The 25,471-nt window shown below is 48.1% G+C and overlaps 1 protein-coding gene and 1 pseudogene across 1 annotated transcript; both read right to left on the bottom strand.

Moving 5' to 3' along the window:
- Nucleotides 1-5,740: 5,740 nt before the first annotated feature.
- Nucleotides 5,741-7,538, bottom strand: LOC129527418 (uncharacterized; annotated as a pseudogene).
- A 4,800-nt stretch (nucleotides 7,539-12,338) lies between these two features.
- On the bottom strand, nucleotides 12,339-22,629 carry ZNF778 (zinc finger protein 778). Its single transcript, XM_004058146.5, is given in 8 exon segments — nucleotides 12,339-12,611; nucleotides 12,613-13,464; nucleotides 14,528-14,604; nucleotides 15,365-15,448; nucleotides 17,141-17,267; nucleotides 18,155-18,246; nucleotides 19,138-19,293; nucleotides 22,381-22,629. Coding segments are annotated over 7 exon segments (1,404 nt in total). The 5' UTR covers nucleotides 19,163-19,293; nucleotides 22,381-22,629; the 3' UTR covers nucleotides 12,339-12,464.
- Between the last annotated feature and the right edge of the window lie 2,842 nt (nucleotides 22,630-25,471).

The raw sequence follows: 25,471 nt of genomic DNA, 5'->3' as shown, positions 1-25,471 counted from the left end.
CCTGGGTAGCTGGGATTACAGGCCCGCACCACCATGCCTGGCTAATTTTTGTATTTTTAGTACAGATGGGGTTTTTCTTTTCTTTTCTTTTGAGATGGAGTCTCACTGTGGCCCAGGCTGGAGTGTGGTGGCGCGATCTCGGCTCACTGCAACCTCCACCTCCCGGGTTCACGCCATTCTCCTGCCTCAGCCTCCCAAGTAGCTGGGACTACAGGCGCCCGCCACCACGCCCGGCTAATTTTTTTGGTATTTTTAGTAGAGACGGGTTTTCACCGTGTTAGCCAGGATGGTCTCGATCTCCTGACCTCGTGATCCGCGTGCCTCGGCCTCCCAAAGTGCTGGGATCACAGGCGTGAGCCACCGCGCCTGGCCGAGATGGGGTTTCACCATGTTGGCCAGACTGGTCTCGAACTCCTGATCTCAACTGATCTGTCCCCCTTGGCCTCCCACAGTGCTGGGATTACAGGCGTGAGCCGCCACACTCGGCCTGAATGGTGTAATTTATACATGTAAAACCATCTTGTTCAGACAGCTCACCAGTTGTCTTAGCACCTTTCATTACAAACTGCATTTCTGCCCCACTGATCTGAAATACCCACTTTATTAACTAAATTTCCATGTTGCTAGGTCTATTTCCAGATATTCCATTTTTGTCCATCTGTCTGCTTCCTGGTCATGTGTCACATACCTTAATTACAGTGGCTTTAGAGGATGCTGCAGTGTCCACAGGGAAGCATCAGTTTTGTCTCCTGGGTTTTCTTGGGCACCATCAGACGTCTGTGCCCCCACATGAACTTCAGCGTCAATCTGCATTAACTCCACAAAAAGCTTTTGGTGCTGTTGTAACTGGGATTATGTTTCATTTCTGAATTAAGAATTGGATTTTTATGATGTTGTCATCCCATCAAAGAACAAGGAATTTGCCCGTTTGTTCAAGTCTATGTGTGTCTTTTTCTTTTTTTTTTTTTTTTTTGAGACAGTCTTGCTCTGTCACCCAGGCTGGAGTGCAGTGGTGCGATCTTGGCTCACTGCAAGCTCCACCTCCTGAGTTCACACCATTCTCCTGTCTCAGCCTCCTGAGCAGCTGGGACTACAAGCGCCCGCCACCACACCCGGCTAATTTTTTGTATTTTTCATAGAGACGGGGTTTCACCGTGTTAGCCAGGATGGTCTCAATATCCTGACCTCGTGATCCGCCCGCCTCAGCCTCCCAAAGTGCTGGGATTACAGGCGTGAGCCATCGCGCCTGGCCTAGAAGTTTTTAATTAGCCTGCTGTGGTGGTGTGCACCTGTAGTCTCAGCTACTTGAGAGGCTGAGGAGGAAGGATCGCTTGAGCCCTGGAGGTCGAGGCTGCAGTGAGCTGTGATCACACCACTGCACTGCAGCCTGTGGGACACAGCAAATCCCCGTCTAAAAAAAAAAAAAAAGTGTTTTAAAGTTTCCTCATGGCCGGGCACGGCGCGGTGGCTCACGTCTGTAACCCCAGCATTCTGGGAGGCCGAGGCGGACAGATCATGAGGTCAGGAGTTTGAGACCAGCCAGGCCAACATGGTGAAATCCCGTCTCTACTAAAAATACAAAAATTAGCCGGGCGTGGTGGCAGGTACCTGTAATACCAGCTACTTGGGAGGCTGAGGCAGGAGAATCACTTGAACCCAGGAGGTGGAGGTTGCAGTGAGCCGAGATCATGCCACTGCACTCCAGCCTGGGTGACAGAGCGAGACTCTGTCTCAAACAAACAAACAAAAAGTTTCCTCATTTAGGTTTTATACATTTCTTGATAAATTTATTTCTAAGCATTGTTTTATTGCTATTATAAATAAGTTTTCTCTACTATCATATCACCTCACTGGTTATTGGTTGTGTAGATGAAGACCATCTATTTTTTCACAGCAATTTCACCTCCTCTAACTTACTAAATGTTTTTACTGATTCTACAGGGCTTTCCATGTATATCATATAACGCATACAAGAGATAGTTCACTTTTTTGCAAATCTGTTTTTCCCAATTGCATTAGGTAATACTTCCAGTACACACACACACACACACACACACACACACACACACACACAGCTACAGACACAGGTGTCCTAAGAAAGTATTCACCAATTCCTATTTTGAGTGCGTCTATCAATAATAGGTACTACAGTTTCCCAAAGGCTTCATCAACACCCATGGATACAATCACATGCCTTATCTTCTTAGATGGATTCATATGGTGTAGTATTTAATAGGCTTTCTAATAACTGAACCAGTTGCAGTCTTAAATTCCACTTGGTCATGGTTTATTACTTTCTCAATGTGGTTTTGTATTATTTGCTAATATTTAACATAACTAATTTGAATCAATATAATTAACACTGTAATTTTTCATTTTTGTGGTCTTTTATCACATTTTGCTTTTAACTTTTATTTATGAGATGGAGTTTTGCTCTTGTTGCCCAGGCTGGAGTGCAATGGCACTATCTCGGCTCATTGCAACCTCCACCTCCTGGGTTCAAGAGATTCTCCTGCCTCAGCCTCCCAAGTAGCTGGGATTATAGGCGCCTGCCACCATGCCCAGCTAATTTTGTATTTTTAGTACAGACAGGGTTTCACCATGTTGCCCAGGCTGGTCTTGAACTGCTGGCCTTAAGTGAGCCAGCCACCTCAGCCTCCCAAAGTGTTGGGATTACAGGCATCAGCCACTGCACTCAACACCCTTTTGGTAATTTTCTTTGTGCTGAAGTCATTTTTTCTGATGTTAAATACAGCCTCTCCACTTTATTATGTTTACATGGTACTATTAACCTATTTACGTCATTGTATTTGAAGTGTCTTGTAGATAACATATTGATGGGTCACACTTTTTATCTGTCCTATCTTTAAATAGCATGTGTAGATCAGGTTTTTTTTTTTGAGATGAAGTCTCGCTCTGTTGCCCAGGCTGGAGTGCAGTGGCACGATCTCGGCTCATTGCAACCTCCACCTCCTGGGTTCAAGTGATTCTCCTGCCTCAGGTTCCTGAGTAGCTGGGACTACAGGCATGAGCCACCAAACCCGGCTAATTTTTGTATTTTTATTAGAGACAAGGTTTCACCGTGTTGGCCAGGCTGGTCTGGAACTCCTGACCTCAAGTGATCCACCCGCCTCGGCCTCCCAAAGTGCTGGGATTACAGGCGTGAGTGCCCGGCTGATCATGTGCATTAATGTGTTTGATTACCTAGGATCCAGCTCTACCAGTTATTTTTTATTCTTTATTTTAGACAGAGTCTTGCTGTCACCCAGGCTGGAGTACAGTGGCGCGATCTCAGCTCACGGCCACCTCCACCTCCCCGGTTCAAGTGATTCTCCTGCCTCAGCCTCCCACGTAGCTCGAATTACAGGCTCCCACCATCACCCCTGGCTAACTTTGTATTTTTAGTAGAGACGGGGTTTCACTATGTTGGCCAGGCTGGTCTCAGACTCCTGACCTCAAGTGATCCGCCCGCCTCGGTCTCCCACAGTGCTGGGATGACAGGCCTGAGCCACCACACCTGGCCACCACTTCGTTACCTACTTGTTCTCTTTTGTTCCCAGTACTCAGTTTCCCCTTTATCACAATTCTTTCAGGCTATTTAACACTTTTTTAGTAGTATGTTTTAATTGACATATTGGACAATTTTAGTATATCTCATTGTCCTTTTTTTTTTTTTTTTTAGACAGAGTCTTGCTCTGTCACCCAGGCTGGAGTGCCGTGGCACAATCTGGAATGACTGCAACCTCCACCTCCTGGGTTCAAGTGATTCTCCTGCCTCAGCCTCCTGAGAAGCTGAGATTACAGGTGCCCCCAACCACACGCAGCTAATTTTTGTATTTCTTAGTAGAGATGGGGTTTCACCATGTTGGCCAAGCTGGTCTCAAACTCCTGACCTCAAGTGATCCGCCCACCTCACTCTCCCAAAGTGGTGGGATTACAGGCGTGAGCCACCACAGCCAGCTGTACACTTCTTTAGTAATTAAAATATACAGACAGCTTTTCCAGTCCTTCTGGAATGGTATTTTGCCACTGAAATGGAGCACGGAACCTCCACGCCGTCCAGCCACGTTGCCCCTCACCTTCATGTTGTAGTTGTCTTATGTATTAAATATACATCAGTTGAAACCCCATGTGATAATTTTTGCTTTTGACAATAATATATATTTTAAAGAACTCAAGAGTAGAATGATCTGATCTATTTACTCAGGTATTTACTCTTCTATTGCTTTTCCTTTGTTCCAGGTTTCCTTAAGAGTTTTCTGTAACCATTTATTTAAACCAGGTCTGCAGGCAATTCTTTGTATTGCCTCATCGTTACTTCTGTTTCATTCCTAAAGGATATTTTGTTGGATATAGCAATCTGGTTTGGCATTTCTTTTTATTTCAGAACTTAAAAAATGCTCCTACATTTCCTGTTGGCCTCTATGGCTTCTGACGAGAAACCTGGTCAATTGAATTGTTCTTCTGGAAGCACTGTGTCCATTTTCTCAGCCTCCTTCCAAGACTTTCACTCTGTAGCTTTCGGCAGCTTCATGGTGGCAGGGGCTTGGTTTTCTTTTCTTTCTTTCTTTTTTGAGACAGAGTCTCGCTCTGTCACCCACGCTGGAGTGCAGTGGTGCGATCTCAGCTCACTGCAAGCTCCGCCTCCCAGGTTCACGCCATTCTCCTGCCTCAGCCTCCCGAGTAGCTGGGACTGCAGTCGCCCGCCACCACGCCCAACTAAATGTTTGTATTTTTTTTTTTAGTAGAGACGAGGTTTCACTGTGTTGGCCAGGATGGTCATGATCTCCTGACCTCGTGATCCGCCCACCTCGGCCTCCCAAAGTGCTGGGATTACAGGCGTGAGCCACCGCCCCCAGCCTGGCTTGGTTTTCTTTAGGTTTATCCTGTCTGGGGCTCATGGAACCTCTTCAAACTTAAGTTTTTATCTTACACCAAATATGAGAAGTGTTTCATCATTATTTTTTCAAGTGGTTTTACTACATCACACCTTCTCCTTTTCTTTCAGGATTCTGAGGTCATCAATGTTAGCCATTTGGTATCATAACACTGCTCCCCAAGGCTATTGCACGTATGCTGAATAATTTAAGATTATAGTCCACACTTTTGAATTTTAGGTTATGACACTCTGGGTCTGTCAGTCCCACGGGTGATGGAGATACTGGTTCATCAGGCGAGTAACCTAGTCAGGTTCAGCAGGCAAGTTCTATTGAAACCATGTGGGTCATGCTTTCCATGTTGATTCCGTCTTAAAGCCTATGCAGAACTGCTCATGTCTCTTCTGGGGCGAGGCTCGTCCACCTACAGAGTGGTCAACCTCACAGGCCAGCTCCTAAGGCTGATGACGTGTTTGCTGCTGCAGGACTGCCTGGAGACCAGGGCAAATGAATGGGAAAAACTAAACTTTGGGATTTTTTCTCTCACAGTGTTAGGATACCTGTTTCCCACTGGTTGTGTGAAAACAGAAGTCAGCATGAGGCCCCGATCTGGAGCCTAGCGGATGCTGGTGCCAAGCTTCTGGGACCTCCTGGCCTTCAGAATTGTGACCCAAATAAACCTCTTTTCTTCATTAAAAAAAAGAGGCCTTGCAAAAATTGTTATGTCCATAGTGGGAAAAATGACATTAGACTCTACAGATACTGTCAACAAAAATCAACTCCAAATGGATTAAGCAACTTGGGATAAAACATAGAAACTGTGGAAGCCAAAATAGTACAGCATATTTAAGGCCTTAGGGGAAAAGAAATTTCTGATGAAGATAAAGGAAAGGTTGTATACATTTGAGTATCCCAAAATTAAGAAATATTTTTCCTTTTTTTTTGAGACAGAGTCTTGCTCTGTTGCCAGGCTGGAGTGCAGTGGCGCGATCTTGGTTCACTGCAATCTGTGCTTCCCAGGTTCAAGCGATTGTCCTGCCTCAGCCTCCCGAGGAGCTGGGATTACAGGCATGCAACACCACATCTAGCCAATTTTTCTATTTTTAGTAGAGATGGCGTTTCACCATGTTGGCCAGGATGGTCTTGATCTCCTGACCTTGTGATCCACCCACCTCGGCCTCCCAAAGTGTTGGGATTACAGGCCTGAGTCACCACACCTGGCACAATCTTTTTCCTTAAGGCATCATCACAAAAGTGGAAACAGGTGAAGTGGAAACCACTACAATCTTCTAAGTCAGAAGTGGTGACTCACCTCACAACAGCCTCAATATTTCTAAAAAAGAACAAAGATCAAACAAACCAGGAAAAAACAAGACCAGGTATTTCATCCAAAAAGGAAAATAGCCAGTGTTAGTAAAACCATGTTCATACTATCAGTAATGAAGAGAAGTGCAAACCAACACCCCAAGGAGATGCTGTTTCACAACCACTTTGGAAAAAAATGTCACTCCCTAATAAGGTCGAATGAGTAGAGAGAAAGAATAAAACTGCCCAGGAGTCAACACGGCAGTTCGCACAGATAGTTCAAGAATCCCTGGGCTGGGTAAGACCTTGTCACAGACATGTGCTTAGGTAGACTATGAGGAAAACCACACCACTGGTGGGGCCTAGATGCGGACTCATTAAGGTGAGTGAGTGACACACACAGTTTCCTGACATGGAAAGTTTATCACTCACAGGGTCAAGAGAAGGGGGCACATCACTCCAGGTAGGGCCCAAGGGGAGCTGCAGAGCTGGGCAGGAGGCAGGAGGCAGAAGTCAGAGCCAGGGGAGGCAGAGGCCACAGGGTTTTTCACAGGAAAGGCAGGACAGGGCAGGATGAAGTCTGGGGCTGGCTAGTCTGCATACTTCCAGCAGGCCCAAGGGCATACAGCATGTCCTGCTGTCTAGTGCCTCATCCTGGGCTGACTTCAGGGAGGAGAAATACTGGCTTGGTGTGGTAGTTAGAAAAAGGAAGTGGCCGGAAATAAGTACTTGCAACAGTTGAGTTGCATATGCAGTGTGAGCTGAGTTGCATATGCAGTGCGAGTTGAGTTGCATATGCAGTGAGTTGAGCTGCATACGCAGTGCGAATTGAGTTGCATATGCAGAGCGAGCTGAGTTGCATACACAGTGTGAGTTGAGTTGCATACGCAGTGAGTTGAGTTGCATACGCAGTGCGAGCTGAGTTGCATACACAGTGCGAGCTGAGTTGCATACGCAGTGAGTTGAGTTGCATACGCAGTGAGTTGAGTTGCATACGCAGTGAGTTGAGTTGCATACGCAGAGCGAGCTGAGTTGCATACGCAGTGCGAGTTGAGTTGCATATGCAGTGAGTTGATTTGCATATGCGGTGAGTTGATTTGCATGTGCAGTGAGTTGATCTGCATATGCAGTGAGTTGATTTGTATATGCAGTGCATGTTCCCAGCAAGTTGTTTACCATCTTTAGGAATGATCTAGCCTGAGAGGGACGGTCTAGCCCCCACAGCAAGACCCCAGGATGAAAATGTACCCTAACAAAAAAAAAATAGAACATGATTAATATAATTGGTCCTTTAATATTTTACCTTACGCTGAGGAACCCTCAGACATTGGGAGTGGAGATTTTCACACAGGAGGGCATAAGTTGCCCTAAGCGACACAGAACACATTCTGAGAGTTAGGAAGAGAAATACAGGTATCTGCACAACCAGTACTTGCAGTCCTGCCCATAACCCAGTTTTCCATCATGCATGGTGTCTTAGTCTGTCTGTGTTGCTACATATCTGAGGCTGTGGATAACTTAGAAAGAGGCTTCTTTGGCTCATGGTTCAGCAGGCTGTGCAAGCATAGCACTGGCATCTGACCTGCTTCTGGTGAGGACTATTTGCTGTGTCAAACAGGGCAGAGAAGGTCAAGGGCAGTGAGCCAAACCCAAGGGATGGCTTGGCTTTATCACAACCATGCTCCTGGTAACTAGTGCATTCCCCTACAAACCAATCCAGGCTTGACACAGCAAGAATGAATGGTATCCAACCATTCAGGAGGGTGCCCCCATGACCCAAACCCCCACCAGGCCCCCTCCCAGCACTGCCACACTGAGGGTCAAAGCTCAACATGACACTTGATGAGGGCAAACCAATCACATTCACATCACAGCATATGGTATTACTCAAGAAAATCACTTTGAAATGTTGGGGGTCCAATGATAATATCCTTGAGGAGTTATAAAGGTGATAAAGGGATGAGTTTGACAATTATCAGGATGGCAGATCTGTAGTTCTGCTGCAGGAGGGTATGAAGCAAACAGTTAGTACATGTAAAGAAGAGGCTCCATGTGAAGCCAAGTCAAGGGAGTAAGGAGATGAGATGGAAAGCTGCAGCGGAGGAGAAGGCACTGGGCAGACAGTGGCCTTCCCAGAGGCTGATAGGAGGTGGGCGCCTCCTGGCGAAACAAAACATTTTGTTATCAATTATCGAGACTTCACAGACACTACTAACTCCTACCAGATTTTCCTACAGGCAATGGGTGCAGGGCTGTGGGTTTTGGCTGAGATTACACCAGGATCACGGGTTAGTGGACAGCAAGCTCAGCTCATCACAGAATCTCAAATATCGAATTTGTGCCTTAGGAACCCCAGTCCATGGGCATCGCTGCTGAGGAGGTTCTGAAGAAGTGTGTGAAGTCACCTCCAGTGAAGGGAGGGGGAGTCGTCGGAGGGGTAGTCGTCTTAATGAGGTCTGGGCTGGGGTGATGTCTCTACCAGCAGTGGGCATATCAGGCAGGGTGGTGTCTGGGCTACCGCCTGCTCAGGATGCTGTCACTAGGAGTCTGAGCACCAGGATGTGCAGTCCTGGCGTCACCTGTGACCCACAAGTTCTGGACTCAGGCAACTGTGAGTCAGTTCTAGCAGAGACCTGCAGGACTTATTTCAGCCAATCAGGATGTCATCTGAGACCAGTCCAGGAGCCGCTACAACCCCACAAGCTGGTTCCCGCTAATCCGATGACCTTTAGTGTCAATGCCAACAATTAAAGGTGGCAACAGATGAGCTACATAGCCACACTCAATCCCACAAGAGAAACACGGCACAACCCACTCCTCTCCACAACAAACACGTAACATGAAGGTGCATGGGTCTGTCCATCCAGAATTTCAAACACGTGACATGAAGGTGCACAGGTCTGTCCATCCAGGATTTCAAACATGTGACAGGAAGGTGCACGGGTCTCTCCATCCAGAATTTCAAACACATGACATGAAGGTGCATGGGTCTGTCCATCCAGAATTTCAAACACGTAACATGAAGGTGCACGGGTCTGTCCATCCAGAATTTCAAACACGTAACATGAAGGTGCACGGGTCTGTCCATCCAGAATTTCAAACACATAATATGAAGGTGCACGGGTCTGTCCATCCAGGATTTATTGTTCACCTCGTTGTAGATTACCTTTATACCGTGGGGATTCAACACCACAGAAACAGTCACCAAGCAGCTGCTGCCCTGATGGCCACAAAAAACATAACCCAGGATTGCTGCAGCCAGAGGACACACATTCGTGTCACTCACACGGAAGTCTTGCTCTGCCGGTGTGTGTGTTTAAGGGCCTCATCCAGGAAGCGCCAGTGACAGTGCCAAGCGCCATGGAACATCAGGACCAGCCATGTCTCTAGTCTGTTTTCATGGTACACAAAGGGGCAGCACACACACAAGCAGCAGCTGCCCCAGGAGTGCCGGGTCCCAGCAGCTGCCAGGACCGCTCTGCATGCTGTAAAGAGGATCTGGAGGTCAACAGGGACACTCAGGGCTCTCACCCGTCCGGCACTGCCTGAGGTATAGGAATTCCCTCCTCCCCACGTGGGGGGTGGTGGTTCTCCCTCCACGGCCATGAAACGGGGGCATCTCAGGGTACTGACCTCGCCCCTCTCCACTCTGCCCCTCCTTGCACCCTGGTGTTTTATCTGAAGGGATCAGGTATGGGAGAGGAACAAGGACATTTTCATAAAATGTAGAGCTGTGTTATGCCCCAACATTGGCCAGTGTGGGACCCTACAGGTGGGTCATGCCTAAGAGCATGACTAACCAACCAGAGCCTACGCTGCTCACACAGGATCCCATCTGGATACTTAAGACTAACCAACCAGAGCCTACACTGCTCACAGAATCACATCTGGATCAAGACTAACCAACCAGAGCCTACGCTGCTCACACAGGATCCCATCTGGATACTTAAGACTAACCAACCAGAGCCTACACTGCTCACAGAATCACATCTGGATCAAGACTAACCAACCAGAGCCTACGCTGCTCACACAGGATCCCATCTGGATCCTCAAGACTAACCAACCAGAGCCTACGCTGCTCACACAGGATCCCATCTGGATACTTAAGACTAACCAACCAGAGCCTACACTGCTCACAGAATCACATCTGGATCAAGACTAACCAACCAGAGCCTACGCTGCTCACACAGGATCACATCTGGATCCTCAAGACTAACCAACCAGAGCCTACGCTGCTCACACAGGATCACATCTGGATCCTCAAGACTAACCAACCAGAGCCTACACTGCTCACACAGGATCACATCTGGATCCTCAAGACTAACCAACCAGAGCCTACACTGCTCACAGAATCACATCTGGATCAAGACTAACCAACCAGAGCCTACGCTGCTCACACAGGATCACATCTGGATCCTCAAGACTAACTAACCAGAGCCTACGCTGCTCACACAGGATCACATCTGGATCCTCAAGACTAACCAACCAGAGCCTACACTGCTCACACAAAATCACATCTGGATCCTCAAGACTAACCAACCAGAGCCTACGCTGCTCACACAGAATCACATCTGGATCCTCAAGACTAACCAACCAGAGCCTACGCTGCTCACACAGAATCACATCTGGATCCTCAAGACTAACCAACCAGAGCCTACGCTGCTCACACAGAATCACATCTGGATCCTCAAGACTAACCAACCAGAGCCTACGCTGCTCACACAGAATCACATCTGGATCCTCAAGACTAAGCAACCAGAGCCTACGCTGCTCACACAGGATCACGTCTGAGTCCTCAAGGCCTACTGTTAGCCAGGCTGCGACTTGGACACTGTAGCAACCAGACTGGAGGATTTCTACAGGGAACAGAGTCCTCACTCCAAGAATGATCAGTGCAGCATCATAAAGATTCAAAATACGTCTACAGAACCCCCAGAAAGACATGTCTCAAGTTAGCCCACAAGGTTTTAGAACACAGGGAAGCGATTGCTATCTTCCATGCATTCACAACACTTCAAGTGTCGATCACCACGTTTACTAAAGGGTGAGGAAAGATGTAATGTAAAAAATGACTTCCCAACAATTCTCACCCTCCTAAGGTTTTTCTCCATTGTGAGATCACAAGGGATCATCAAAGTACTGAGCAGAACAGCAACAACGCTGCTGCATATCACACATCAACAGAGTTCTCTCCACTGGATACCATCCTTATTTAGCAAGACCTCAGAGAACACTAAGGGCTTTCTCTGTGTCTGCTGCATAGGGCTCCAGGGTGAGTTCCTGCCTGCCGGGTTGTGATGAGATGCTGATTGCCTGGCCACATTCCTCAAGTCATGGGCATCTGGAGTACGAGAGGTCTTTCATGTCTTCAACGTGAATGAGTGTAGCTGACAGCTTCCCCACATTCTTTACATTAGTAAGGTTTCTCATCAGTGTGAATTTGAGTGTGATGTTTAAGGCATGAGGAATTCTTAAAAGATTTCCCACAGTCCTTACATACAAAAAGCTGCTCTTCAGTGTAAGTTTTTAAATGTTCTTTTAGTAGATAAAACCTATTGTATGCTTTCCCACATTCCTTACATTTATAGGGTTTCTGCCCAGTGTGAATTCTTCCATGTTTACGCAGGTGAGAGGAGGCACGGAAGGCTTTCCCACACTCGTTACATATATAAGGTTTCTCTCCTGTGTGAGTCCTTCTGTGTTCGATAAGGTGTGAGGAGGAAGCAAAGGCTTTCCCACACTCCTTACATATGTAGGGTTTCTCGCCGGTGTGGGTTCTTATGTGCACGATAAGGTGTGAGGATGTGGTGAAGGCCTTTCCGCATACTTTACATTCATAAGGCTTCTCTCCAGTGTGAGTTCGTATGTGCTCGGTTAGGCTCGAAGAAACAGTGAAGGTTTTCCCACAGTCCTTACATTCATAAGGTTTTATTCCAGTGTGAATCTGAATGTGCTTATTCAGGCACGAGGAATTTCTGAAGGATTTCCCGCATACCATACATATAAAGGGCTTCTCCTCTGTGTGAGTTTTCACATGCTCATTCAGTAGATAAACCCTATTGTAGGCTTTCCCGCAGTCCTTACATTCGTAGGGCTTCTCCCCGGTGTGTGTCCGCGCGTGTTTAGTGAGGCCTGAGCGCCCTGTGAAGGCTTTGCCACACTGCTTACATTCGTAGGGTTTCTCTCCGGTATGGATTCTCGCGTGCTCAGTCAGGCTTGAAGAAACAGTGAAGGATTTCCCACAATCTTTACATTCATACGGTTTCTCTCCAGTGTGAGTCCTTACATGCTCAGTAAGGCCCGAGGACGTACAGAAGGCTTTCCCGCAGTCCTTACACACGTATGGCTTCTCACCCGTGTGTGTTCGTACGTGTCTAGTAAGGCCACAGCGCACAGTGAAGGCCTTCCCACAGTAGCTGCATGTATAGGGTTTTATTCCAGTGTGAATTCGAACATGATTATTAAGGCATGAGGAATTTCTAAAATACTTTCCACAAACCACACATGCAAAGGGCTTCTCCCTCGTGTGAGTTTTTCCATGCTCATTCAGTAGATAAAACCCACCGCAGGCTTTCCCACAGTCCTTACATTCATAGGGCTTCTGTCCAGGGTCTGTTTGGACGTGTTTAGAAAGACCTGAGAGTCCAGTGAAGGCTTTTCCGCATTCTTTACATTCACAGGGTTTCTCTGCAGCATGAATTCTTACATGTTGAGTTAGGCTGGAAGAAACAGGGGAGGCTTTTCCACATTCTTCCAATTCACAGGGCTTCTCCCCAGTGTGGACTTGCACACGACTAGTAAGGTAGGCAGTGTACCTAAAGGCCTTCCCACATTCCCTACATACGTGGGGATTCCTGATGGCATGCATTTCAACAGGTGTGGCACAGCCTGTGGAGTGAGTGAGAGCTTTCCCACACGGCTTCCATTTCCATGTTCCTTCTCCGTTGTGACTTCCTGCACGTGCCTGAAGGTATGACTGATTAAGAAATGCTTCCCCACAGTCGCTGCAGTCAAGAGATCTGTCCCGAGTGCATGCTTGCTGGGAAACAACATTTGGAGTAGGGCTGAAGGCTTTTCCACACTGACCCAACACGGAAAACTGCTCTCCAATTTTGAACAAGGTTTTCTGGCATGGAATAAAAAAGTCTCTTTCATAATGATTAGACACACAACTGTCTCCTGTATTTTGAGTTCTCACGTGTGTGCTGAGGCCTGAGTGTTCACTGAAAGCTTCTCCACACTGTGTGTGGTCACAGAGCTGCCCTCCATTGTGGCTTCTTGCCTGTTGGTGAAGAATGAGTGGTGGTCAGGGGGTTACTGAGGCTGATTCATAGATCTCACCCAGCTGAAGACAGAGTATGACAATGATGATTACGATGTTTGCCATTTTCATAACATGCAAGCAGCTCCTGACCCGTAGATGTCTTTCAAGTCAAATGAGGAGCCCCACTGCAAGAATCCTGTGCCATCAGGACGGGCGCAGCAGCTCATGCCTGTAATCCCAGAACTTTGGGAGGCCAAGGTGGGCAGATCACCTGAGGTCGGGAGTTCAAGACCAGCCTGACCAACATGGAGAAACCCCGTCTCTATTAAAAATACAAAATTAACCGGGCATGGTGGCGCATGCCTGTAATCCCAGCTACTCAGGAGGCTGAGGCAGAAGAATGGCTTGAACCAGGGAGGCAGAAGTTGCGGTGAGCTGAGATTGCGCCATTGCATTCCAGCCTGGGCAAAAAGAGCAAAACTCCATGTCAAAAAAAAAAGAATCGGCCAGGTGCAGTGGCTCACGCCTATAATCCCAGTACTTTGGGAGGCTGAGGTGGGAGGATCACGAGGTCAAGAAATCGAGACCATCCTGGCCAACATGGTGAAACCCCGTCTCTACTAAAAATGCACAAATTAGCTGGGCATGGTGGCACATGCCTCTAGTTCCAGCTACTTGGGAGGCTGAGGCAGGACAATCACTTGAATCCAGGAGGCGGAGGTTGCAGTGAGCCAAGATCGTGCCACTGCACTCCAGCCTGGTGATGGAGTGAGACTTCATCTCAAAAAAAAAAAAGAATCCTGCGCCATCTGCTCTAACTTCGAAAAGTCTGTGCGCACAAAACAGCTCTGCAATCTCAAGACCTCGTCACATGTGTGCTGATGTGTGTCTGAAGCACCAAGTTTCAAGACAGGATGAGGTCCTCCCAAATTCTGCACATTCAGACTGTTCTCTACAGACAACCCCTGCCTGAGTGAATCCTGCTTCTCTAAATTCTCTCAATTTTGCTCATTTTCTATAGTGGAATTCCCAATCTTTTATGAGTGTGATAAATAAAAAAAATCTCTCTTGTTAATCTTACCGTCTGTGTCTCATTTGATGTTCTGAACCAAGATCTATCCTGCCGAAGTGCTGGCCCTTTGGTTTTAAGTCGCCATTCTGAAAAGAAAAAAAAATGACCTAAAAACGATCAAACTCATTGGTATTTGTTTTCATATAAGACATGGCAGAAAAAAAAATAAAGCAAAGATAGATTTAAGGAGTTTGGCTATGTGTAAAATTTGGAATCACAGGAACTGGGAGTCATAATTTAGAAGATTTTAAAATACATTTGGTCCATAAAAAAGAAATGTGAGGTGAACAGAAACAATATTATCAATGAAAGAAAGCAGGAAAGATCTGGACAAAGGGCATACATTAAAAACACAAACTTGGCCAGGCGTGGCAGCACGCACCTGTAATCCCAGCTACTCAGGAGGCTGAGGCAGAAGAATTGAGTGAACCCAGGAGGCGGAGTTTGCAGTGAGCCAAGATTGTGCCACTGCACTCCAGCCTGGGCAACAGAGCAAGACTCCGTCTCAAAAAAAAAAAAAAAAACCCACAAACTGAAAGAACAAAACAGCAGGTTTTTTACGAGATCACAAGAAAGGGAAAATCCAGATCAGATGGAAAATAAGGAATTATGGGAAGCTCAGGATACCCAGAGCTTTTGAGTCCAACAGCCTCATGTTCTGTGCCAGAATGCATCTTAAAACGTGCACTCAGGATCCTTCCACAGCCGCTAAACTCGACACTCAGGATCCTCCCACAGCCGCTAAACTTGACACAATCCTTCCATAGCCGCTAAACTTGACACTCAGGATCCTCCCACAGCTGCTAAACTTGACATCGACCAGGCGTGCTCTTCACACTTACTCACCTTGGAGAACTCCTCTCCGCCCTGCCCTCAACTCCTCTTCCTCCTCCAGCCAATAGATCACACTGGGTTTGAACAGGTGATGTCCTGTACACAGGGAAAGAGACATCAATGGAAGAGGCTCAGGCGGGGGATGACAAACCTACCCGTGAACAGGAACTACATTTCCTTTTTTTTTTTATTTTTTGAGACAGAGTCTCAGGCTGTTGCCCAGGCTGGAGTGCAGTGGTGCAATCTCGGCTCACTGCAACGTCTGCCTCCTGGGTTCAAGTGATTCTCTTGCCTCAGCCTCCTAAGTAGCTGGGACTATAGGTGCCCGCCACCACGCCTGGCTAGTTTTTGGTATTTTTAGTAGAGATGGGGTTTCACCGTGTTGTCAGAATGGTCTCAATCTCCTGACCTCGTGATCCGCCCACCCCGGCCTCTCAAAAGTGCTAGGATTACAGGCATGAGCCACTGTGTCTGGCGTCCCAGAGTGCTGGGATTACAGGCGTGAGCCACTGCGCCCAGCCTCCCAAAGTGCTGGGATTACAGGCATGAGCCACTGCGTCCAGCGTCCCAGAGTGCTGGGATTACAGGCGTGGCCACCACACCCTGCCTCCCAGAGTGCTGGGATTACAGCCCTGAGCCACTGCGCCTGGCCTCCCAGAGTGCTGGGATTACAGCCCTGAGCCACTGCACCCAGCCTCCCAGAGTGCTCGGATTACAGGCATGAGCCACCGCGCCCGGCCAGGAACTACGTTTGTATTTTTTTTGAGAGGGAGTCTCGCTCTGTCACTCAGGCTGGAGTGCTGTGGCGCGATCTCGGCTCACTGCAACCTCCACCTCTTGGGTTCAAGTGATTCTCCTGCCTCAGCCTCCCAAGTAGCTGGGACTACAGGCACCCGCCACCATGCCCAGCTTTTTTGTATTTTTAGTAGAGATGGGGTTTCACTGTGTTAGCCAGGACAGTCTCAATCTCCTGAATTCGTGATCTGCCCGCCCCAGCCTCCCAAAGTGCTAGGATTACAGGCATGAGCCACCGCATCCAGCCTCCCAAAGTGCTGGGATTACAGGCGTGAGCCACCATACCCGGCCCCCAAAGTGCTGGGATTACAGGCGTGAGCCACCACACCCGGCCCCCAAAGTGCTGGGATTATAGGTGTGAGCCACCACACCCAGCCAGGAACTACATTTTTTTTTTTTTTTTGAGATGGAGTCTCGCTCTGTCACCCAGGCTGGAGTGCAGTGGCGTGCCAGGAACTACATTTCTAAAGAATGCAGTGAAATTGTTTCAAAAGGGCTCAAAGTGCAAATACTCCATCCTTCTGTGCCCCAAAGAAACTGGTTATCTCTGATTCCTGAAGCCCACGTTCAGGGTTAAATATACGTGTAAAAACCAGAAGCACTCTTATTCAAATAGGAAATAACAGAAGTGCAAAAAGAGATCTTCATTCACTTGGGAAACTACTACCCAGTGGTTCTCAGTGTTAGAGTGAATTGGCATCATCGGGAGGGCTTGTTAAAGCAGAGATGACAGGCCCACCCCCAGGAGACATTCTGATCCAATGTGTCACAGGTGAAGCCTCAGAATGCACGTTTCTAGAGGAGTGATGGTGATGCTCATGACCCCAGGACCACATTCTGGAAACAACCACACTAGCATCAAGCCCACTAGCGCAGTCGTTATATCTGTTACTTCCCATGGTACTCGGCTTTGCCGTCACCAACCCTGGAACACAGTAAGGACACATCAAGTATTGGTTCCACAGAAGTTGCAAAGGACGGTGGCAGCCTCACCTACTGAGGCCAGGTTCTCGTAGTTTTCCAGCATCACATCTCTGTAGAGGTCTCTCTGAGATGGGTCCAGTAAAGTCCATTCCTCCTGGGTGAAGTCCACAGCCACGTCGTCAAAGGTCACCGAGTCCTAAATCATCACACATGACGGTTGGAGCCTTCCAACGTGTCCATCGGTATTCACTGGAGAATGAGGAGGGAGGGCCCTACGCCTATGGGACTGTGAGGCCTCCTACTGTCTACCCCATGGCCCAGTGGTCCCGGGAACCCTTCTCTGCCCGCACACACGCCCTGTCGCGCTCCTCCAGTCACGCGGCCGCAACAGCACCTCTAACGTGAGCTTCTCTCACCACACTCACTGGGCGCTCCCCTCGCCTTATGTCCCTCTCCTGAGCACACTACAAACAAGTGATAACTCGTGATGTGGAAATAAGTTCCCAGAGAGGACACCTTCCCCTTCCTTACCATGTGTCAGAACACTCAGCAAAGTACGAAACACGCATTTGGCACAAGGGTGAAAATAATGAGTAACGCTGTGGCCAGGTGCAGTGGCGCAAGCCTGTAATCCCAGCCCTTTGGGAGGCCAAAGCGGGTGGATCACCTGAGATCAGCAGTTCAAGACCAGCCTGGCCAACATGGCAAAACCCCGTCTCTACTAAAAATACAAAAATTAGCCAGGCATGGTGGTGGGCACTTGTAATCCCAGCTACTTGGGAGGCTGAGGCAGGAGAAATGCGTGAACCTGGGAGGCGGAGATTGCAGTGAGCCGACATTGGGCCATTGCTCTCCAGCCTGGGCGACAAAGCGAGACTCCATCTCAAAAAAAAAAAAGTAACACTGAAATACGGGGAGGATTTTCACAGTAACACCTGACCAGCCAGGCTCTTCTCCCTGGGGGCGTTCAAATAGGGACTCGGTCCTTGAGTGAGGCTGTGGAGACAAGTCTGCTCAGACAGAAACTTGTCTATCTGCCGAATACCAGTATGTTATTTTAAGAAAAATACAGTTTTGGCATACCTGGTAACAATTTATCAGACAGCCAGCCACCATCCCTGCTGCCTGTGTCTGTTCTTCATGAAGGCAGACTGAGTCCCTAGAAACATGACCTCCTAAAAAACAAAGGCAAGAAGGCATGAGAACCCAGAGCTGACCCTAATTCCACACTCATGGACCCGGAAGTCATTCCATCCTAGCAGGAAATTATCACGTACTCCTGCACACTCAGGAAAACACATACACAAAGCCATACAGTGCCTCAAGAAAACACACACACACACACACACAGCCATACACTGCCTCAGGAAAACACACACACACACAGCCACACACTGCCTCAGGAAAACACACACACACACAGTCATACAGAGCGAGGGAATTCCCACATACACCTCCACACTCAGGAAAACACACACACAAAGGCATACAGTGCCTCAGGAAAACACACACACACACACAGCCACACACTGCCTCAGGAAAACACACACACACACAGCCATACAAAGCGAGGGAATTCCCACGTACTCTTGCACACTCAGGAAAACACACACACAGCCATGCCTCAGGAAAACACACACACACACAGCCATACAATGCCTCAGGAAAATATAGTCCCTCAGGAAAACACACACACACACACACACACACACACACAGCCATACAGTGCCAGGGTAGTCTGTCTCACCTGGTGACACAAAATGTTTGTGAGCTATGCCGCCCATCAGGAAATGGTAACAGGCTCCTATTGCAGATATGGAACGGTACGCCCTGAGAAACGTGACTCTTCATTTGCCCGTGGTGAGAAAACTCATGAAGGAGCTTACACATCATACCTCCCCAAAGCACACACACTGGGGCTGACTTACAGGTCAGCGTTCTCTGGCTCACTCCAGCAGCTGCAATAGGAACCCGGAGCGTGACTACTCAGGCCCCGTCCATGGGACTCACACTGTGTATCAGGACCTAGAGCAGAGGCTCTGAGAAGGAGCCCCACCAGGACTTACCATGGGCCAGGTCAGGGGCTGCCATCCTGGGAGGCTGACGGAAGCGTCTGAATGCTCCTTTCCTGAAGCCAAGGCCACTGCAGGGCAGCTTGTGAATCTATGTGGAAGGTGCAGTCTCCATTCCTCCTGACCCACGGATGGCTGGATCCCTATTTCCTAGCAATCATGATGAAGAAGCATTACTTCCCAGTTATCAAACCTCACGCATTAGCTTGTTTCGGCAGATGATATATGTGAAAGCCAGTATATCCACTTTACTCTCTTGAGGACTAGTAATATCCATGTCACCTACTGAAGAGCAGTATATGGGTCAGAAGACACAGCAGAAGCCTTATTTAATTATCAAAACAGCCATTCACAGATTTCACCCGTGTTTATACCTAAAACAGCCTGGACTCAGATAACATGAACTGGTCCACATCATCCACTTAGGAAGTGGTGAACCACGACGGTTAGCTGGTACAGGTTCAACCATCCCGTCACAGGTTTTGTTTGTTTTTGAGATGGAGTCTTGTTGTCACCCAGGCTGGAGTGCAGTGGCGCGATCTCGGCTCACTGCAACCTCTGCCTCCCAGGTTCAAGCAATTCTCCCGCCTCAGCCTCCCAAGTAGCTGGGACTACAGGCGCGTGCCACCACGCCCAGCTAATTTTTTTGTATTTCTAGTAGAGGTGGGGTTTCACCATGTTAGCCAGGATGGTCTTGATCTCCTGACCTCGTGATCCACCCACCTTGGCCTCCCAAAGTGCTGGGATAACAGGCGTGAGCCACCGCGCCCCGCCCCGGTCTCGTCAGTTTGTACTCCTGAGTCTGCGGTCACTCCCCAGCAGGACAAAGGTAGGTCTAGAGCTGTACTTTCTTATTCTACCGATGAGGTGACTAAAACAGTAAAGTTTCACATGTCAGAAAAACATGTCCATTCTCCTTGTATAAACCGTACTTACTACTAGGTGTCTGAAACAGGGCGAGGGCGAGGTCTTTGGGCTAAAAGACCCACAAATGTGTGGAGTGTGTTGTCACCTGCACAGGCTCTTTTCCCTCCTTCAAAAAGGGATGTAATATTCAGTTCTCCACCTTAACATCATCCCCAGAGGACCTGACCCTCAGACTGCACTCACACACTATGTTGACATGAGGCTGGTTGGATACAGTGAACAGGAAATGAACACATTTTAGATAAATTCATATGAAATATACACAATAGAGAGCTTGTGATTCAGGGCCCATAGTTTCTACGAGTTCAGTAGTCTGGATTACATAAAGACATCCCCTCCAATATGCACCTCCAAGTTACTGCACCTCATGACACCTATAACCAAAAAAGAGGCACAACACTCTGCAGATCTTTTAATTTTAGGGGCAACGTATATAACAGCGTTAACGCTCTACACAGTGGCCTGTAAGGCTGCCAGTGCCAAGTGTGGATCAGTGCACGTTCAGGGTGCAGGAAAAGCTTCTTAGGCACTTGGTGGAAAGGACCCAGCAGACCCACTGACACAGCGTCCATGGTAAACAGGATGCCGCTGGATGCCTCTGGCAAGCACTGATAAGACTCAGAGCACAGCCCTCTGGGATTTTAGAGTAAATCTACACCCTCTAAGCGGTCATCTATGCAGCTGACCACTTACCTTTGGAGATATAGGCTGGGGCTTGGAACCAGGACAGAGTAGAGAAGGAACAGCTAACATGGGACATGAGGTGACTAAGGCTGAACTCAGCCGTCTGAGACCTCGTGGACCCAAAGGCATAAGGTGCTTACTATCAGCCCTTTGCCAACCTCTCCTCTGAATTCAATTACAAGTTCATAGGAAGCAGCAAGAAATGGAGGAATATTTAAACATATCACGAGAAAACAATACCAAAGTCAATATGACAGAGAAACCACAGGGGTTGTTCTAGGTGAAAAGACATAAACGATGGGAACAGATAAACCCTGAAGGGCTCTTAGTCCCCAAAATACCCAACAGCGCAATGTTGGAAAAATGTTGAGAATCCTAGATATTACACAAAGTAGACAGTGGATGACCTCCTTCTTCTTATTATTTTTTGAGACGGAGTTTTGCTCTTTTTGCCCAGGCTGGAGTGCAATGGCACGATCTTGGCTCACCGCAACCTCTGCCACCCAGGTTCAAGCGAATCTCCTGCCTCAGCCTCCCGACTAGCTGGGATTACAGGCATGCGCCACCATGCAAGGCTAATTTTGTATTTTTAGTAGAGACGGGATTTCTCCATGTTAGTCAGGCTGGTCTTGAACTCCCGACCTCAGATGATCCACCCGCCTCGGCCTCCCAAAGTGCTAGGATTACAGGCGTGAGCCACCGTGCCCAGCGGACCTTATTATTTTTAATTATTATTATTATTTTTTGAGACGGAGTCTGGCTCTGTCCCCCAGGCTGGAGTGCAATGGCACGATCTCGGCTCACTGCAAGCTCCACCTCTCAGGTTCACGCCATTCTCCTGCCTCAGCCTCCCAAGTAGCTGTAACTACAGGCGCCCGCCACCACGCCCGGCTACTTTTTTGTATTTTTAGTAGAGATGGGGTTTCACCGTGTTAGCCAGGATGGTCTCGATCTCCTGACCTCGTGATCCACCCGCCTCGGCCTCCCAAAGTGCTGGGATTACAGGCGTGAGCCACCGCGCGTGGCCTATTTTTAATTTTCTTAGGTGAAATACTAGTATTGTGGTTTCAGTAGGATAATGTCCTTATCCTTAATAGACGCTTTACCAAGTATTTAAAGGTTAAGTATCATGTGTGCAGTTTATTTTCAACTTACTTACACTCAAATAATAGTTCACCATAAGGTTTATTTATTGGGGGAGAGAGAAAACATGGCCCAAAGCTAAAAAGGAGTAAAACGATTGCAGTGGCTATTCCTTGTAGTAGATGTTCACATTTTTATGAGATTCAGATTTTCTAAAGCAAAACGTGAGAAAAAATACAGTTAGTCGAAACGCGTTGTTCACCGTGGATTCGATTACTCCAAGACCAGCGGGATAACGGCCGCATCCCTCCTCCCCCGAGGGCCGGGCCTGGAAGTCCCGGCGGCGAGGGACGCGCGCTCCCGCTGGCCCCCACGGGCTAACTTTCACAGGGAGCTGCACGCCCGGGGCGCTCAGGGGTCTACCTTATGCTTCGGTCCCAACGCTATGTGCCAGAAACAAATAAAAAACGTCAAAGCCGAAGCCAGATTCTCACAGAAACACGCCCTGTTCAAAGTGAAGGAAGCAGAGTGCCCCTCTCTCACCAGCTCCGCGGAATGGAAGCGCTGCCCGGGTCCACCGCGAGCGGCGGCGACTTTCCCTTCTGGAAGCGGTGCCGGGGGCGCAAGGCGCGAGGCAGGCGGGCAGGCGGCCACTCCCGGACCAGCTTCCCCGCGGACAGCCCGAGGACACGCGCGGAACTCTCCGGCGCCGGGACGCACCGCCGCAAGAACCGGATCAGCTGTCGGACAGGCGGAGGCGGACGGCGCCGGAAGAGGGGCCGGCGCCGGAAGAGGGGCCGGCGCGTCTTTGGCGTCACTTCCGCCTCCAGCCTCCGGGCCGAAGCCTTGGCCTATGGTGCGGAGCGGTAGTAGTTTCTTCCGCGAGGGTGCGGGAGGGCCCCGGGGCGCCCTCGGGAACCGGGCTGGAGGCAGAGACAGGCCCGGAGGACCAGGCGGACGTAAGGATCAGGCCTCTGGACGTAACTGCGGAGCCGGAGCCGACCGGGAGGGCGAGGTTGGGCGGGTACAGCCAGGAAGTGCTCGTCGCGAGTGTTCGTCGCGAGCGCGGCCCGCGATTCGGCCACAGCGAGAAGCCCGCGGGTGCCGGGAGTGCTCGGTCTTCTCTCGATCTCTGCAGGGAGTCACTGGCCCCGTACCTTTTTATCTGTCTGAACATCACGCCGAACTCTTAACAGTTGATTCCATTGCATTTTCAATGTAGTATTTTTTTTCTGTAAATGTTTTTTCTGTAAATGCTCATGTATTTTTCCCTTCAAATATGCGTTTCTGTTATTTTTCTAATGTACCGTAGGGGCCAAGACCACCTATACTACGTTGCAAAATAGCACTCCCAAGGTTCATTCAGAAATGTCACATGATTCCAGTAACAATACGAAAAGGGTTTTTTTTTTTTTGGAACCAGGCATATTGATCCTGGAGTTCACATGGAGAAACAAATGTCTCATAACGAAGACGACGCGGACAAACAAAAGCGCAATGCCCGACAGATAAAAAAACAGCCTCTGTCATTAAAACTGTGTGCCACTGACACATGAACAGGAAACAAATGGAATATCCAGACATCAACCCAGTAACATGGAAATTTGGTTCATAAACATAATTTCAGAGCGGTGGAACAAATATGCAGTTTATAATGAAAGGTGCTAAGACAAATGGTTACCCGTCTGAAAAATGATGAAATTAATTCTGGACCTCACAGGGATAAACTCCAAACGGATCAGGAGTCTAAATGTGAAAAACAAAACAAAACCACATGTGAAGTGTTCACGTGATTTCGTGGCTGATTAAGAAACAAGCTGTGCCCAGGAGGTGGCAGTGGCGCACAAGCTGTGACAGGTTGGAGGGTGAGGGAGTCTCACGCACCATGAGATTATCCACAGGCTTCGAATTGGGGGTCACTACTCAGAAAAGAGAAAAAAATGAGCGTGGGGGTGGGGCGCGCAGACAACTCCCAGAGAAGAAGGAGATCAGACGGGGAGGGCTGACGTGACTAGATCACGTTTCTCAGCAGCCTGACAGGTGTCTGAGTCACAAAGCTCTGAAGGGCAGCAAGGGCTTGCAGTCTTTAGAGCCCCAGGATTTATCTTATCTATGGCTAGCAGAGATTGGACACAATTTCACGAAGTATACAAAGCAACCACATGCTAAATGGTTCAACACTATGCGTGTTTGGGATGTGTTTTATTTATTATTTATTAATTTTGAGACGGAGTCTCCCTCTGTCGTCCAGGCTGGAGTGCAGTGGCATGATCTTGGCTCACTGCAACCTCTGCCTCCCAGGTTCCAGCTATTCTCCCGCCTCACCCTCCCAAGTAGCTGGGATTACAGGTGCCCACCTTGTAATTTTTAGTAGAGACGGGGTTTCACCATGTTGGCCAGGCTGGTCTCAAACTTCTGACCTCAGGTGATCCACCCGCCTCGGCCTCCCAAAGTGCTGGGATTACAGACGTGAGCAACTGCAGCCACTGTGCCTGGCCTTGGGATATATATATTTTTTTAATTTTGTTTTGTTTTTGTTTTGTTTTGCTTTTTTGAGACGGAGTCTTGCTCTGTGTCGAACAGGCTGGAGTGCAGGGGTGCAGTCTTGGCTCACCGCAACCTCTGCCTCCCAGGTTCAAGCGATTCTCCTGCCTCAGCCTCCAGAGTAGCTGGGATTACAGGCACGTGCCACCAAGCCCAGCTAATTTTTGTATTTTTAGTAGAGATGGGGTTTCACCATGTTAGCCAGGATGGTATCTATCTCTTGACCTCGTGATCCTCCTGCCTCAGCCTCCCAGACTGCTGAGATTACAGGCGTGAGCCACCACACGGATATGTTTTAAGTAACTGAATGTATTAAAATTTGACTTTGGCACCAGCAGGCTATTGTGAATAATGTTACTTTGACCATCGTGTGCAAAAATATCCTGGACCCTTGTTCTCAGCACTTTTGGATATATATGCAAAAGTGGAATGGCCGGGTCACATGATAATTCTGTCTGATGTTTTGAGAAACCGCTGTCCTGTTTTCCAGAGCTGCTGCACCATTTTGTATTCCCATGAGCAGGTGCACAAGGTTCCAACTTTACCACATCCAGCCAACAGTTACCTCCTATTTAATGGCTAAGAGCCATCACCACCGGGGTAACGTGATCTCACTGTGGCTTTTGTTTTCATTTCCCTAATGTTTAGTTATGTTGATCATCTTTTCATGTTCTTATTGGCCATCTGTTATCTTCTTTATTACAAGTCCTTTTTTGAATTAAATTGGTTTTGTTGTTATTCTTGAGTTATAGGAGTTCTTAATAAACTGAATATTAATCCTTAATCAAACACATGATTTGCAAATATTTCCTCCCATTCTGTGGGTTTCCTTTTCACTCTCATGATTGTCCTTGGATGCACAAAATTTGTAATATTGATGTAGTCCAATTCATCTAGTTTTCTTCAGTTGCCTGTGTGGGTGATTTCATAACCAAGAAATCATTTCCAATTCCAGTGCCATGAAGTTTTTCCTCTATGTTTTCTTCTAAGAGTTTTATACATTAGCACTTACATTTAGGTTTTTGATTCATTTTGAATTAATTTTTATATGTGGTATAAAGTAATGGTCCAGCTCCACTGTTCTGCATGT

Source organism: Gorilla gorilla, chromosome 18, assembly GCF_029281585.2.
Source record: "Gorilla gorilla gorilla isolate KB3781 chromosome 18, NHGRI_mGorGor1-v2.1_pri, whole genome shotgun sequence".
NCBI classification, from domain to species: Eukaryota; Metazoa; Chordata; class Mammalia; order Primates; family Hominidae; genus Gorilla; species Gorilla gorilla.
The sequence above is the reverse complement of the archived record's forward strand: the minus strand, read 5'-3'. Positions and strand labels throughout refer to the sequence as shown.